At 43.0% G+C, this 14762-nt stretch overlaps 1 protein-coding gene across 2 annotated transcripts in view; it reads right to left on the minus strand.

Moving 5' to 3' along the window:
* Window positions 1–8903: 8903 nt before the first annotated feature.
* ESYT2 (extended synaptotagmin 2) overlaps window positions 8904–14762 on the minus strand; it is a 92103-nt gene continuing 86244 nt past the window's right edge. For both annotated transcript variants that reach the window (XM_023640124.2, XM_070266145.1), the window contains 3 exons: window positions 13300–13405; window positions 12417–12466; window positions 8904–12302 (listed from right to left, as the gene is read on the minus strand). In XM_023640124.2, coding sequence (XP_023495892.2) covers window positions 12257–12302; window positions 12417–12466; window positions 13300–13405 — 202 coding nt within the window. In that variant the 3' untranslated portion in view covers window positions 8904–12256. The remainder of the gene's footprint in view (window positions 12303–12416; window positions 12467–13299; window positions 13406–14762) is intronic.

Genomic DNA, 14762 nt, shown 5'->3' on the forward strand with positions numbered 1-14762 from the left:
AAGGGGTGTAAGGTGAAGACTGGGCGCCCCGCTCTAGGAGGTCAGGCACAGCCAGAGTGCGATTCCCTGTGCAAAAGGGCTGAGCACGCCCCATGGAGGACGGATACCAGGTCTGGGCTCACCGCTTGCAGCCAAGGGTAGGACGGATCTGCTTGTCCAGGAAAAGAAGCTGATAAGCTCACCGCCTGGTGCCTATGGCACAGGTAATAGGGAGCCATAGGCCAAGACATAAGCTCCTTTGGAAATTAATGAAAGAAACCTTAACTAAATTGCAGTCAGGAAGGCCTGAACGGGGAGCTCTCACCCCCATCTCACATTGTCAATTTCTCCAAAGGGGAAGAGACAAGCACTTGCATCTCCTAAGTAGCAGGGAAGTACCTCTACTTTACTACTCAAGGAAGATTTCCCTCTCCACCTGGCAACATCCCAGCCAATCAGAAACGCCACAGCTCACCCAATGAGAAATGCCGCAGCTCAGCCAATGAGAAACACCACAACTCAGCCAATGAGAAACAACGCAGCTCAGCCAATGAGAAACACCACAACTCAGCCAATGAGAAACAACGCAGCTCAGCCAATGAGAAACACCACAACTCAGCCAATCAGAAACAACACAGCCTGGCCAATGAGAAACAATGCAGCTCAGCTAATGAGAAACAATGCAGTTCAGCCAATGAGAAATGCCACAGCTCAGCCAATGAGAAGCTGTTGTCACCCTGAACTGTTCCTCTCCCCCAGTGGACTTTCCTTTAGGACAGCCCCTCCCTCTCCTCCATTTTCTCTATAAAAGCAGCTCCCTCCTTTGTCCTCTGGATTTGCCTATGGTTTGCTATAGCATACCCGGCCTAAATTGCAACCCTTTTGGCTATTCCGAAGTAAACTCATGTTGAGGATTTTCAAGTTAGCACTCTTGCCCAGCAACCATGTCAAGTCCCCTCTCACTTGCTTGCAGGAGTTGCTGTCTCAAAATCTCAAATATCACTAAGCAGTAGGGGGTCTCAGAATGTCCTTTAAGACATGCTTGGACCAGGGGCTAGGAGGGCAAAGACTGGGGGGGGGTGGGGTGAGCTCAATTTCTCCCCAAAGAATCAGTGTCATGTAGACTATCTTCTCTGACCTCAGTGCAATTAAATTAGTAACCAACACTGAAGAGGTAGGGAAAATATTCTTTAAAACTTAAAAATGTTCTAAGTAACTAATGGAATAAAGAGCAAGACAATGGAAATTAGACACACTTAGATCTAAATGACAATGAAAGTGCTCACCAAAACTTGGGATGTGAAACTAAAGTGGGTGAAAGCAAGGTGAGATTTGTAGCCTTACGTAAATTTAATTTTTTTAAAAGAAAGCTTTAAAATAAGTTTGATGTTCAACTCAAGAAGCTAGAAGAACAACAAGAGCATTTTAGTGACCCAAAATAAAAGGGAAGGCAAGAGCAAACTTTAATACAAAACAAAACAAGAAACAGTTGACATAGTAAAATAAAAAGCAAGGTCTTCACAAAACTAATAAAATAAATAGACTTCTGGTTAGTCTAATCAAGAAGAAGCAGAAGGTACAAATAAACTATATTTGGAAATTAAAAGGAGATGCAACTACAAATGTAACAGAGATAGTAAATTCATAAGAAATATTTTTCCAATAAATTTGAAAGCAGAAAATGGATAATATTCAAAATGGACTTGATAAGAATTGAAAACAAACTAATACAAAATTTTTTAATGAATGGGTATCAAAATCTCCATTCTGAAAAGGCATTAGGCTCCAAAAATTTTATAGGCAAGTTTCACCAGATTTTCAAGAAACAGATGATCACTATCTTATACGAATTGTTTCAGGGAATAGAACAAAAGAGAAAAGACTTACATCACAGGACCTCATTATCAAATAAATCACATGCTTAGAAGCCTTGCCTCAGGCTCTGCTTTCAGGGGGACCCAGGCTCAGATCCTGAGTTTGAGAAGATGGTCTTGGAAGAGCTAAACACATACACACATGTAGACTCCCACGTGTGTGTACACACATATAGATACACACTCGCACGTGTGCACACAACATGCACATGCACACATGCTTGTGTGTACACAGCACATATACATGAACACTCGTAGGCATCCACACACGCACATGTAACGCAACACACAAGCATATACATGTGCACTCACATGCACATGCATGCACACAATATACACACACTCATATGCATGTACACACTCACCGTGCACACGCAACACACATATACACTCACATGCCTGTGCACTCACACAGTGCAGACAGAACACACACATATATGTGTGCCCACTCAAGTGTGCATGCACAATGTACACATGCACACACTCATGCACCCACACATGCACACGTGCATGCACACACACACTAGTGCACACACATGCACGCATACACAATTGGTCGATGATGACAGGAGCTGCTCCCTCATGCCCTGCATACTGCCTTGTATGCAGAATGGGTATGTGATTGAAAAATTACTGAAAGGAGGGAGAGTATTATCAGTGTTTGGTCTTTTATTTTATATTTTGAGAAAGTCGATGGATGCTTCATAGGTTTACATTTTCAAAGAAAGGGAATGTATGAGTGTCTAGCAAAAAATTCTCAAAAGCTATTTCCTACACTTGACCAGGAAGAACGAATGGACTTGACCAGCTGTTCTGCCCTGAGAACTACTTTGCCAGGCCCAGTTCTTGTGTTTAGGGCATTCACACATTTGGTGGGGTGTGATGGACACTTTTGTGGCACCATCTCTGGGCAAGATTTTGGAAGAACTGTTGCATAAAAATGATCCAAGAAGCTTCTGGTGTTATGTTTTGTTTAAGTTATGCTGAAATGTTTGTAAAGAAAAAGTTTGGCCTCTCAAGTGAGAGTTGAAGCTGCTTGCAAAACTGCGGACAAGTAAAAGGGAGTCTTGGGCAAAACAAAGAGGTTATTTGGTATTAAGTATTTGTAAGAAATGGAAAAGGGAATTCAAGAAAGAGAAACCAAGTCTCTATCACATTGAGGTGAAGTTAACCAGGGAACAGCAGTCTGCATCTTTAGCTTATTTTTAAATGAGAAAACTGCCATACATAGCTCTGCCTTTTGTTATGGAGATGGATCTCGCATTGGCAGGTCGAGGCAGTGAAGTGATCCAAAACACGAGAGGCCTGGCCTCCACGATTTGATCCAGTCAGGTTTAGATTCCAGGAAAGTGTGTTGTGTGTCATGTGTGTGATTGTCCTCACAAGACTGGCAATGGAGACCAGCCTGCGGTCTGGTCCCAGCGAGGTATGGCCCTTGATCCCATTGGAGCGAAACCTGTGCTGGAATTGCTGTGGTGTAACCCGGCCTGGTCTGCAGTGTCCTCACACGGAGATATTTAGAACAGATGAGCCAGCCTTGGGAAAACGTGCTACCTGCTCCGTGAGCTGTGCAGCCCAGGCATGTGTGCCAGGTGCTAGTGGAGAGCTCCCTCCAGGGAGGTCTAGTGTCCCGGGGTCAATCAGAGTTCCCGTCTGGGGAAGAGAGTCCAGGAACTGGGGCCGGTGTCTCTTTGGACCTAGAAGTCCCTCCCTCACGCAGGCCCGGATCTCAGGAGGAGGGTGCTGGATGCATTTGTTGAAAGGTGTGTGAACTGGCCGCATGGAGAAGGCTGCATGCGAAGCCCCAGGCTGACCGTGTCAGTTCTCTCTGTGGTGTGCTTGTCTCATCCCCAGTCTTCACCAAATCACCGTAAAAGACGTCCTGTTGTCGCTCACAAACACATGTGGAATAAAAGGCCAGACACAAATGAACACCTGCCATATGACTCCATTCACACAGAGCTCAGAATCTGACCAGCCAATCTGTAGGGCGGCCGTTGGGATAGGAGTGGCCCCGTGGGGTGCAGTCATACTGAAGGGGGCATAGCAAGGGACCCAGGATGCTGTTCTTCATCACAGTGCTGGTCACACAGGGGTGCTCAGTTTGTAAAAATTTAAGGTGGAACAGTTAGGGTTTGTGCACATTTTTCTATGTGTTTTACACCACAATGAATAAAAGTGATAATAACAAAACTGTTCTTTCTTTGTACTGCAGAGAAGAAAGAAGGGCACATCCTCTCAACAAGGCCAGGTGGAGCCCCGTGGAAGTGACCCCCAGAGGAAGGCCCATCAGACGCACGACCACAGGTGGTCACGGCCAGCAGATGCCACGGCCGAGGTGTGTGTGGGTCGAGGCTCTTGTTCTTGGACAGGTGAGTGGCAACATGCCAGAAACTTGGAATAGCTGGGTTGGGGGGCATCTGCAACAATGAAGTGGTGGAGGTCCGTGTCTTGGCAATTTGAGTGTAGAGGAAAGTGCAACCCTGCATGGCGGCCCTGTGCTGGTGGCGAGGAACAGAGGTAGCCACATTCTGGTCTGAAGCAGAATAATGAGACCGGGCCACACAATAGCTAACCACCACCCGTGTGTGCCAGTGCTGTCCCAAATACTTCACAGGCATTATGTCACTGTATCTTTCATACCACCTCGTAGACAAATACTATGGCTACTCCTACTGTACAGATGGGGTGCTGCAGGTTTGCTCCAGTCACACGGGGCCAGGAGTGGGGTTCGAATGCAGGCCGTCTAACTCGGAGCCACACTCTCACCCACTGGGCCGCACTGCTTCCCAGGCTCAAAAGATAGTACAAGCAGAAGTGGTAGGCACTACCCAAGGAGATCTCTGAAGTCATGCAGCCATCATAATAAATGCACACAAAGACAAAAAGTGACATTCATTCCTTTACAGTTTCTTATAGGGCACATGGGCCGGTGAAAATAAACAATTAAAAAACCAACTTTTCTTTCTCCTCATTTTGAAGGGCAGTTTTGTTGGAGACAGGACTCTTCCGTGGTGGCCTTTCTCTCAGCACTCTGAATTTGTCCTCCCCCTGCACCGGCCACTGTGGTTTCAGATGAGAGACAGCGGTATCTTCTGGAAGAGTCCTTGTGAGAGACAGGTCTGTCTTTGCTGCCATTAAGACTCTCTTTGTCTTTGATTTTCAAGTTTGACTGCGATGTGCCTAGGAGTGGATCTCTGTAAGTTTATCTTACCTGGAGTTTGTTGAGGTTTTTTTTTTTTTTTTTTTGCTGGGAAAGATTGGCCCTGAGCTAGCATCTGTTGCATCTTCCCCCTTTTTTTTTCCTCCCCAAAGCCCCAGTACATAGTTGTGTATTCTAGTTCTAAGTCCCTCTAGTTTTTCTATGTGAGCTGCTGCCAAAGCGTGGCTATGGACAGATGAGTGGTGTGGTTCTGTGACCGGGAGCCAAATCCTGGCCACCAAGTGGTGAGCATGCCGAACCTCAGCCACTAGGCCATCAGGGCGGGCTGCTGAGCTTCGTTAATGAGCCAGGTTTCCATCCAACCTGGGCATGTCTGCCCGTTGCTTCCTTAAATTCTCTTTCTGGCCCTGCTCTCCCTCCCCACCTCTGGGACTCCCATTACGTGTACGTCAGTACCCTGCTTGTTTCCCTTACTTCCTTCTTCTTTCTGTTCGTCAGATGAGATCATCTCAGTTGACCTATCTCCAAGTTTGCTGATTCTTTCTTCTGTCAGCTCAGATCTACTGTTGAACTCCTTTAGTGAATTTTGTATTTCACTTACTGTTATTTTAAACTCAAGAATTTCTATTTAGAAAAAAATTTTCTATCTCTTCATTGATATTCTCTATTTTGGTGAGACATCATTTTCATACTTTCTTCAAATTCTTTAGACAGTTTCCTTTATTTCTTTGAACATACTCATAATAGCTGATTTGAGGTTTTTGTCCACTGTGTCCAACATCCGGGCTTCCTCAGGGACACTTTCTACTGACTCTTTCCCCCCCTGGGTATAGTCCCTACTTTACTGTTTCATGTTTGTTGTTGTTGTTTAAAACTAGACATTTAAAATAATATAGCATGGCAACAATGCAAATAAAATCTCTCCCTCTTAATTTTTTTATTTAGTAACTTTCTTGCATTGATTTTCTAAAAGCTTTATTCTTTGTCATGTGTTGCCTCTAGCCTCTGCTCAGTTAGCTGATTTGGGTCAGCTAACGATTGGACAGAAATTTCTTTAAATACTTTGAACTAGTCTCCCAGTCTTTGCTGAGGGCCTGTGTGTGTGTTAGGGTACGTCTTCAACATTCTGGCAGGCAGCTCACGACTCTGCCTCAGCCTTCACTTCCTGCTGGCACAGAATCTCAACCCCAACCAGAGGTGGCAGATTACGACTCTTACCGGCCCTTCCTGGGCACGCACACAGCCCTGCACATGCACACATCTTTCTAGAGCCCCAGGAACACCAGAGTTTTTCAAAGCCTCCTATGAACACCTCATTTTCCAGATTTCCCTTTAAAATTTTTTCACTGGCCTCTTGTTTATCCCAACTGGTATCACTGCTCCAGGCAGCTGCAATGGTAAACAATTGCCACAAATTCTTTTGATAAACACCCTGGTGATACGGTTTTCCCAGGAGCCAGACAGGTCAAATACTGAGTTTTCTGGGGATGGGGCTTTCGGGGAGCTCTAAACCTATTCTGCCCCTCCCTTGTTTGGCTTTAGGTTTTCATTGCTATTGTGGTTCCAAGGCTGCTGTATCGGTTTTTTCCATTGTATTTTTTTTTCTTTCTTTTTCGTGAGGAAGATTGTCCCTAAGCTAACATCCATGCCAATCTTCCTCTATTTTCCATGTGGGATACTGCCACAGCATGGCTTAATGAGTGGTATGTAGGTCTGCGTCCAGGATCTGAACTGGCGAACCCCAGGCCTCTGAAACAGAGTGTGCAAAGTTAACCACTATGCCACCGGGCTAGCCCATTTTCTAATAGCTATTAACAATAGTGTATAAGACACAGAGATTTGTATGTTTTTATGATTTTCCCCTATTAAACATGTTAAATTCAAAAGTCTTCAGATTATTTTATTTTTCAGGTAGATGACCTCATATTTGAAACTTTTTTCTTTTGTTTTTAGGAAGACTAGCCCTGAGCCAACTGCTGCCAATCCTCCTCTTTTCGCTGAGGAAGACTGGCCCTAACATCCGTGCCCATCTTCTTCCACTTTATATGTGGGACGCCTACCACAGCAAGGCATGTGCCACTGGGCCGGCCCCTGATTTTTTCTTGATATAAAATTTATAATCTTTTTCTTTTCATATTGTATTGCCCAGGATTTCCAGAATAACGCTAAAGGCAGACTTCCTGGCTCATCTCCTATTTTTACACCTCAATTGTTTCTCAGATAATTACACTGTTGGCTTTTTATCTAAATAGTATTTTTTTTTTTCCTGAGGAAAATTTGCCTGAGCTAACATCTGTTGCCAATCTTCCTCTTTTTGTATGTGAGCCACTGCCACACCATGGCCACTGACAGACAAGTGGGCAGGTCCACCCACAGGAACCAAACCCGGGCTGCCGGAGCGGAGCATGTCTGTCCATCTTTAAACAGAAACTTGTTAAAATAAATTGTTACTTAGGGTCTGCCAAACTTTATATATACATCACTTATTCAATAGATATTTGTTCACCAACTACGTGCCAGGAAAAGTGATAAGCCATCGGAAAAAGATTTAAATAACATCCACATCATCTCTGCCCTTGGGATCTTACAGTCCAGGTGGGAAATGGCTTTAAATAAAGCCAAACTGCAACATGTTCAGTGTGGTGCTGGAAGGTAACAGGCACTGAGAGAGCTGATGACAGGGAGACCGCGTCTGACGGGAGCGTGTCGGTCAGGACGCCTGGCAAATACACTTTACGCTGAGGAGTCAAGGCGGGTGGAAGTCAGCTGGGCCAGTGTCAGGCAAAAAGCAGGCTGGAGGCAGTGAGATGGGAAGGAGGGGGACGTCTGAGGAACTGAGAAGTATCATAGGTGAGGGGTGCAGGAGGAGGAAATACAGCTGGGAAGTTGTCAGGGCCTCAGAGATATGTTAAGCTCTCGGTCTTATTTTAAGGGCAATGGAAAGCAGTAGACTGATGAGTCAGATTTGTGTTTTGAAAGATTCCTTTGGCTGTTGCGTGGAGAATGCAGCAGGGGAAAGAGGGGCTGAGGCCCGAATGTTGGGAGCTTACAGGCAGGCACAGCAGTCACGGTGGGTACATCCTCAGAAGAACTAAAGGACTTGGCATCTGCACATGGGAAGAGAGGCAGAGGGAGTGTCAGGAGGGTCCAGGCCTCGAGGTCAAGCACCTAGACAGACAGGAACACTGCGAGACCTCCACGTGCAGAGGCATAATGAGCAGCAGCTGCATAAACAATCTTGCGCTCAGCAGCAAAGTCTGCACGGGAGATGTAAATTTGGAAAGCACGGAATACCCATGGAATTAAGCAGAATACAGAGTACAAATTAAAAAAGGGACCAGAACCAAAACCTGTGTTACTCTAATATTCAGAGTCCGGTTAGAGGAGAAGACGGTAAAAGAGCTTGATCAATGGCCGGCAATGTGGAAGGGAAACCCAGAGAGCAAGGCGTTGGAGAGCGAGAAAAGAGGTCAACCGTGCTGAATGGAGGGACCCAGAGCAGGAGGCCCTCGGTCAATCCCAGTCGTCAGGAGTGGGTGTGGACAGTGGTGAAGACCTCCGGCATTTCCTCTCCATCTGTTCAAACCAGCCTCTGTTTCACTGCTTCTCAGGGTTCTGGTTGTAAAGCATATATAAAGACTATATTCTCTCCTCATGATTACCTTTCAGAAGAGCAGTTTTCAAAACCCAGAGTCTAAGGTAGGCAGAGGAGAGTCAAACAAAGATGGAAATAAGAGGAGGAATGTCAATGATCTGATGTGGTTCTTTTGAAAATGAAAGGATTCACAAATAGCACGTATAAATAGTACAATATATCTACTGTTCAAATTATCTGGTTCTATAGTAAAAATTTCATTTCAAAACACAAAGGAAAAACAAATCGCAAGTGAGCTAACATAAAAGTTTTATTGAATAAATACATGCATTGTCATGTAAAATTAGCCGAGCAGAAAGGACATTCTGTAATAATGAAAAACACCCGCTGCTGTTTCCGTCTGCAGGGGTGATCGGGCTGGAGCTGGGGCTGAAGGAGCAACCACAGTACAAAGGAGCACACGGACTTGCATTTGGCTTAGGTTCTTGAACAAGGGTCGACTTCTTCATGAAGAACATCCGTAAAAGGAATTCTCACAGTACAGAATACAAACTGTGGTAAATCTAGTACGAGGCTTCTTTTGATTCATCTGAAACTTGAAAACAACGTCTTCATATTTCTGTACTAATTTAAGGCACAGGATAAGCAACCCACATGAACAAACTAACAGAATTCGAATTCATTTAAGTTAATCTTCCCTCCACTGGTTTGGCTCATTGGTGTGTAGAAAAGTTACAGTTCCCTTTTTCTAGATGAACCTGTTATTAAGAACCAGAAAAGAACAGGTTGAGAACTCAGAGTGTTCTCCACCGCAGGACCCTGGAGTGCAGAGCCTGGCCCTTCCCACAGCACTCGAGAGCTTCCCTTCGAGCACTTATCTTGCCACAGGAGACAGAATCACATCTGGGAGGTGTTTGGTGCCCTTAGAATCAGCCCTGTCCTTTCTTTTAAAGAGAATGGAGCTGGCTGCTAGGGGCTTGGAACCTGCAGGTGGGTCTCTGCCTCCAGCCCCCACCATCACCACATCAGAGGGCAGGGCATCATGCTGCTAACTGGCTTTATTTGGGCTTTGTATCTTTCACTGTACTTATTTTGCCTAGGTGTTTAAATAAAGCATTCCATCAAGTAAAATCCACATTGAATAGGTGAAGCACATGGTTGCAAAATCCAAAAGTATAGGATGTCAGTAAAAATTCTTGGTATGCTAAATTTCAACAAAGAGCCAAAAGCCCTTCAACAGATCTAATTTAAAAAAAAATCCTTGGGGCCGGCCCCATGGCCAAGTGGTTAAGTTCATGTGCTCCTCTTCAGTGGCCCAGGGTTTCGCCGGTTTGGATCCTGGGCATGGACATGGCACTGCTCATCAGGCCATGCTGAGGTGGCGTCCCACATGGCACAACTAGAGGCACTCACAACTGGAATATACAACTATGTACTGGGGGACTTTGGGGAGAAGAAGAAGAAGGGAAAAAAAAAAGAAGATTGGCAACAGATGTTAGCTCAGGTGCCAATCTTTAAAAAAACAAAAAAAGTCCTTAAGGCCAGCCCCGTGGCATAGTGGTTAAGTTCAGCGTGCTCTGCTTTGTTGGCCCAGGCCCATGGGTTGGGATCCTGGGCACAGCCCTCACCACTTGTCAGCCATGCTGTGACAGTGACCCACATATAAAGTGGAGGAAGACTGGCACAGATGTTAGCTCAGGGCTAATCTTCCTCAGGGGAAAAAAAAATTCTCAATAAATCTAATACTGCAGGCAGGCAACCTGTCTACTACAATACCACAGTAAATGTTCCGTGTGGGTATATGTTGATGTGTGTATCAGCATATTCATAAACTTCCCCTATACATGAACACAGGAAGCGATTTACAATGACGCTTTGGAGTGAAGTTTCATTAAACAGGAAACAGTGAGATTATACTGGTCGTTATGAGCACGTGAAATGTGTTGTGGAGCTATAGACACCGCTATAAACAAACTCAGGGTTTGAGGTGTAAATTAAGAGGAAACTGAAATCTGCTGGAAGGAGGAGTGTGCAGAAATAACCACCAGCGTCCCCTAGAGGCACTTTGGTATGTTTGGTCACGCGAGCAGTCCCGAAGTCCAGGAAATGATTTACGGTGAGATCTCCAATTTCAAGCACAAAGCTGTATTTCCTCAATAATGTATACATGATTTTAGATGCTCTTATGGCTAAGGAAGTCATTTGCATCATACAGCTTAAAATATTTCAAACTCTTTCTGCATATGTGCATACGTTGTTGATAGGCGTGCACAGCTATGACACTGCCATAGAGCCTCACCTCCCAAGAGGTCTGGAACTCTTAAGTAAATAAAACATGCTTTTAACAACCTAAAAAGAAAAACATATTCCAAAATAAAAATAGTATAACAATATCCCAACACTGAGGTCAGTCATGGCATAAGTGAGGAAACCCAGGAAATGGTTATTTACAACCAACAGCTACTGTGCTGGCCGCTGGGCCGAACCCTATGGAACTGGTGGTGGTCTGTGCATAAGAGCAGAGTGAAACCGAGTGCCAGCTCAGGGTGACCTGTCCTCTGTATGATGTCACACTGACGGACAAATGAAAGAGCTATCAGGGTGATCTGTTCTCTGCATGATGTCATACTGACCAACGATTTGGTTTTTAACACCATTTCCTATCTGCTTACCCTGATCTTTTTGGTGACAATGTGAGCTTGTCTTTCTTTACAGGCTGGGAAAACACCGAAAATTAACAAAGCTCACCACCAACTATTTCACAACAGCCTAACTGCTAACATTGAAAGTCTGTCTGTATTATCTTTTTTAAAAAGTATGATTGTGTATCTGTGTACTACCTCATAAGTAAGTTATAACAAGCAATTAAAAATAAACTTAAGACATTTCATTTTATGTAAGGAATTTCAGATTAGAACACTATGATTTATGAACCATGACAATTCTCTTAATATTTTAAATTACTCAGTTATACAATATTTTTTCCTTATAAGTTCTTCAACTGACTTCTCAACAATACATCTTTATATTTATGAAAGTGTTAATATTCTGAATACTTTCATTATCCAGAATGGGCAGAAATACACTAATAGGTAATAATCTTTCAGCTTTTCTTTTTAAAAAGAAACACCACAAAATAGGTCACTGAGAACTTTTTCCTGCAAAGACAAAAATGATTATTTGTCATAAGAATTTAATAAGTTTTAGAAGAAAAAATATATATATTTCCTTGATTCATTTTCTTCTGAATTCAAACCAGCATGTAGATATTATAAAAAATAGAGTCTATTTACATGGCATAGTGTACCTCAGTGATATACAAAACAAGGCAATAGTAAAGCATATACATATATCCACTTCCCAGTAGATACAACTCACATAGCTTTACATCAGACAGTAATCAACTACTATCCTACTGTATTCTAAATAACTGGTGAAATACTAGAGGAGATTAAACATACAAAATTAACAATAATATTGGCCAAATATGCCTAAAATGTCAACAAGTTTTATAAAACTATTAAGGTAGGTATAACTAAATAGATGACATTATAAAAATAGTATCAGTATGTCTGTGGGAGGGTGCATTCCGAGCACGTGGGGTGGGGCAGACACACCAAGGAGGGCTCCTCACGCCAGAGTGGCCTACGTCACCACCTGTGGTCTCGTCCCATCTTCCGTGAGGTCGTACCTGAGAGCAAAGGATGAGGACAACAGACATGCGGTCAACTGTGGATAGTGTCATCAGATAAACATACAGGGTTCTCTGTCTATTGGTTTGTCTGTCTGTGGTAGGGACACTCACCACTGGGTCCAGCCTTTGGCGAGCTCTTCAGACGCCAGACCAACCAATACCTGTGGGTTAAAAGTTTGTAAAAGTGGGCTGACAGAATTCCTTTTAGACTTTTCACCACTTCTTCAATCTCTCCAATCTTCCTCTGTCTTCATCTGGCAACACAGAACTTTCCTTTATTTTGAGTCTCTTGTTTTTCAATATTTTCTTAACCTACAATCCTATGAGCTGTATGGTTGATGATAGCCAAGAGGTCCTTCCTGTATCCAACAGCCTTAAAATTAAGTTGCTAGGAAGTATCAGTGGAGATAATTTATAGAGATATTGGCTCATGTGCCTTTAATGGCAGCATAGCTGACGTGGATTTTCTGTTAATGGCATCTACAATTCAAAACTCCTCTTCTCTAACTTAACCTCTAAGCATATAATTAAAGCACATATAATCTAAGGCAAGAGTTAAATGTGAATATGGACAAAGACTAGAAGGAATTGAGAGAAATGAAGCCAATGATTTGTCAGAAAAAGAACAGCTGATGAGTTGAGGAGACAGAATTGTAGGAGAATATCTTCCTTTGGGTTTTCTTTCAATGTGATACTTGAAAAAAAATTTAAAAATAACCTTTTCTTCAAGTATAAGTCCAGGAAATTAGTGTGACTAATGTGCCAATAATATGAATATGTAAAACAACAAAAATACCTTAAAGTATCTTTAAAATGTAGTGATGTCTTAGTTGATACACATCTTTCACAGTCCACTATTTTAGAAATGAGCATTAATGAGGGAGTAAGTTCACCCCTTTCCACTTATATAAGTATGGTCTAAAAAATACACTTTGGGTAAGTGTTTAATTTTTACAAAGTGTAGTAACTGATGAAGGATTTTTTCCAAACTTACTTTGCCAAGAAGCCCTTTGTCTTTGGACAGGAAGCCGCCACTGTTCTTCACTGCTACGTCCAGCGTTCTCCTCTGCACTTCCGGTAGTGAAACGCTGAAATCAAAGCTGAAATGGAAAAAGACGACCTTCCTTAAATTTCTCCATAATTTTGCTGTATTTTATTATAACTAAAAAATGCCATTTCTGTTTTTAAGGCCATTCCAAATGTTATGTTTGTTATTTATTGTAAAATAAATACTGTAATTTTTTTGTAAAATTTTTTCTAAATTTATTGTAAAATAAATATTGTAAAATTGAGTTCTGTTAGATGTTTGGATCTGGCATTTCATGAAGACTCAAAAACGAAGTTTTTTTTCATTACTTTCCAAACATAAGAGAAGGTTCTCGATCCTATGTGGAAGGCCCTAATACCTGTGGCTCCCTCACGTGTGGGAGGGGTGTTCTTTTGAACATAAACACCTAACTCTTTATGGTAGTTAAAACATGGACTGTGGTGGTAACATCTGACATGACAGTTCACTCACACAGGCCTAAGGACTAAAGGAGAGTAATTTCAAACCCTGGGTGAGTGAACTGAAAAAAGGTATTATGTAATACAACTTCACAGAAGGGTAAAGGTCTGCCACATACTTTTCAATGCCCTAAGTCACATGCCACCAACTGAAATGCCTCTGGGGAACCAAGTCCCAGAAGCTGGCTGGTGTGTGGCTAGAGTGCACCAGGGTCTCTGGCAACCCAGAGGACTGAGGGCCTGCAGCCACATAGGGACATGGCTGGAACACGGCTGGCTTTCCCACGGAGCTACAGCAGTGAGAAACCCAAACTCGTATGTGGAGCTTCCAATTCTTAAGTGCTGCAGCTATGAACACTCTGTCAGATGAAACGTGCCCACACCAGGATTTAGTAGATGTCTGTCGGTTTCTGACCTTGGTTCAAGTAAAGTTACTGGTGTGAGAATGCGATAAAGGAGTAGCATCTTTAAAGATGGAATGTAAACTAAATTCACAGATATTGCTACCATTCAACTTGACCATTTCCCAAATGCTGGTGTTCTTTTTAGCTACAGAGGACTATAACATAAGACACGAAATTTGCACAGATTGAGGCTCTGTAAGTTGGCCTGAAGCAGCCCAGGGTCCCCAAGAGCCTCCCCAGGTCACCACACTAGAGTGACTGCAGAGCAAACATACGCCTCTATTAAGCCAGACTACTAAGCAGATTCACAAAAATTAAAATACTGCCACTTCCCACTAATTATTTTATTGGTTTGGAAACTAGTTGTTTTTCACAAGAATATTCTATTTTAAAATGTTATAGGTTTATTGTTATTTTAAAATTCTCAGATTTAATTTATAACTCAGTAAAAATCAATAGAGCCCCCATGAATGAAAGTTCTTTCCGGTCATCAATCATTTGCTCTTTATTTAATCAGTAGTCTCCCTGTCCACAGTGTTTACAACTT

Source organism: Equus caballus, chromosome 4 (genome assembly GCF_041296265.1).
Source record: "Equus caballus isolate H_3958 breed thoroughbred chromosome 4, TB-T2T, whole genome shotgun sequence".
Lineage (NCBI taxonomy): Eukaryota > Metazoa > Chordata > Mammalia > Perissodactyla > Equidae > Equus > Equus caballus.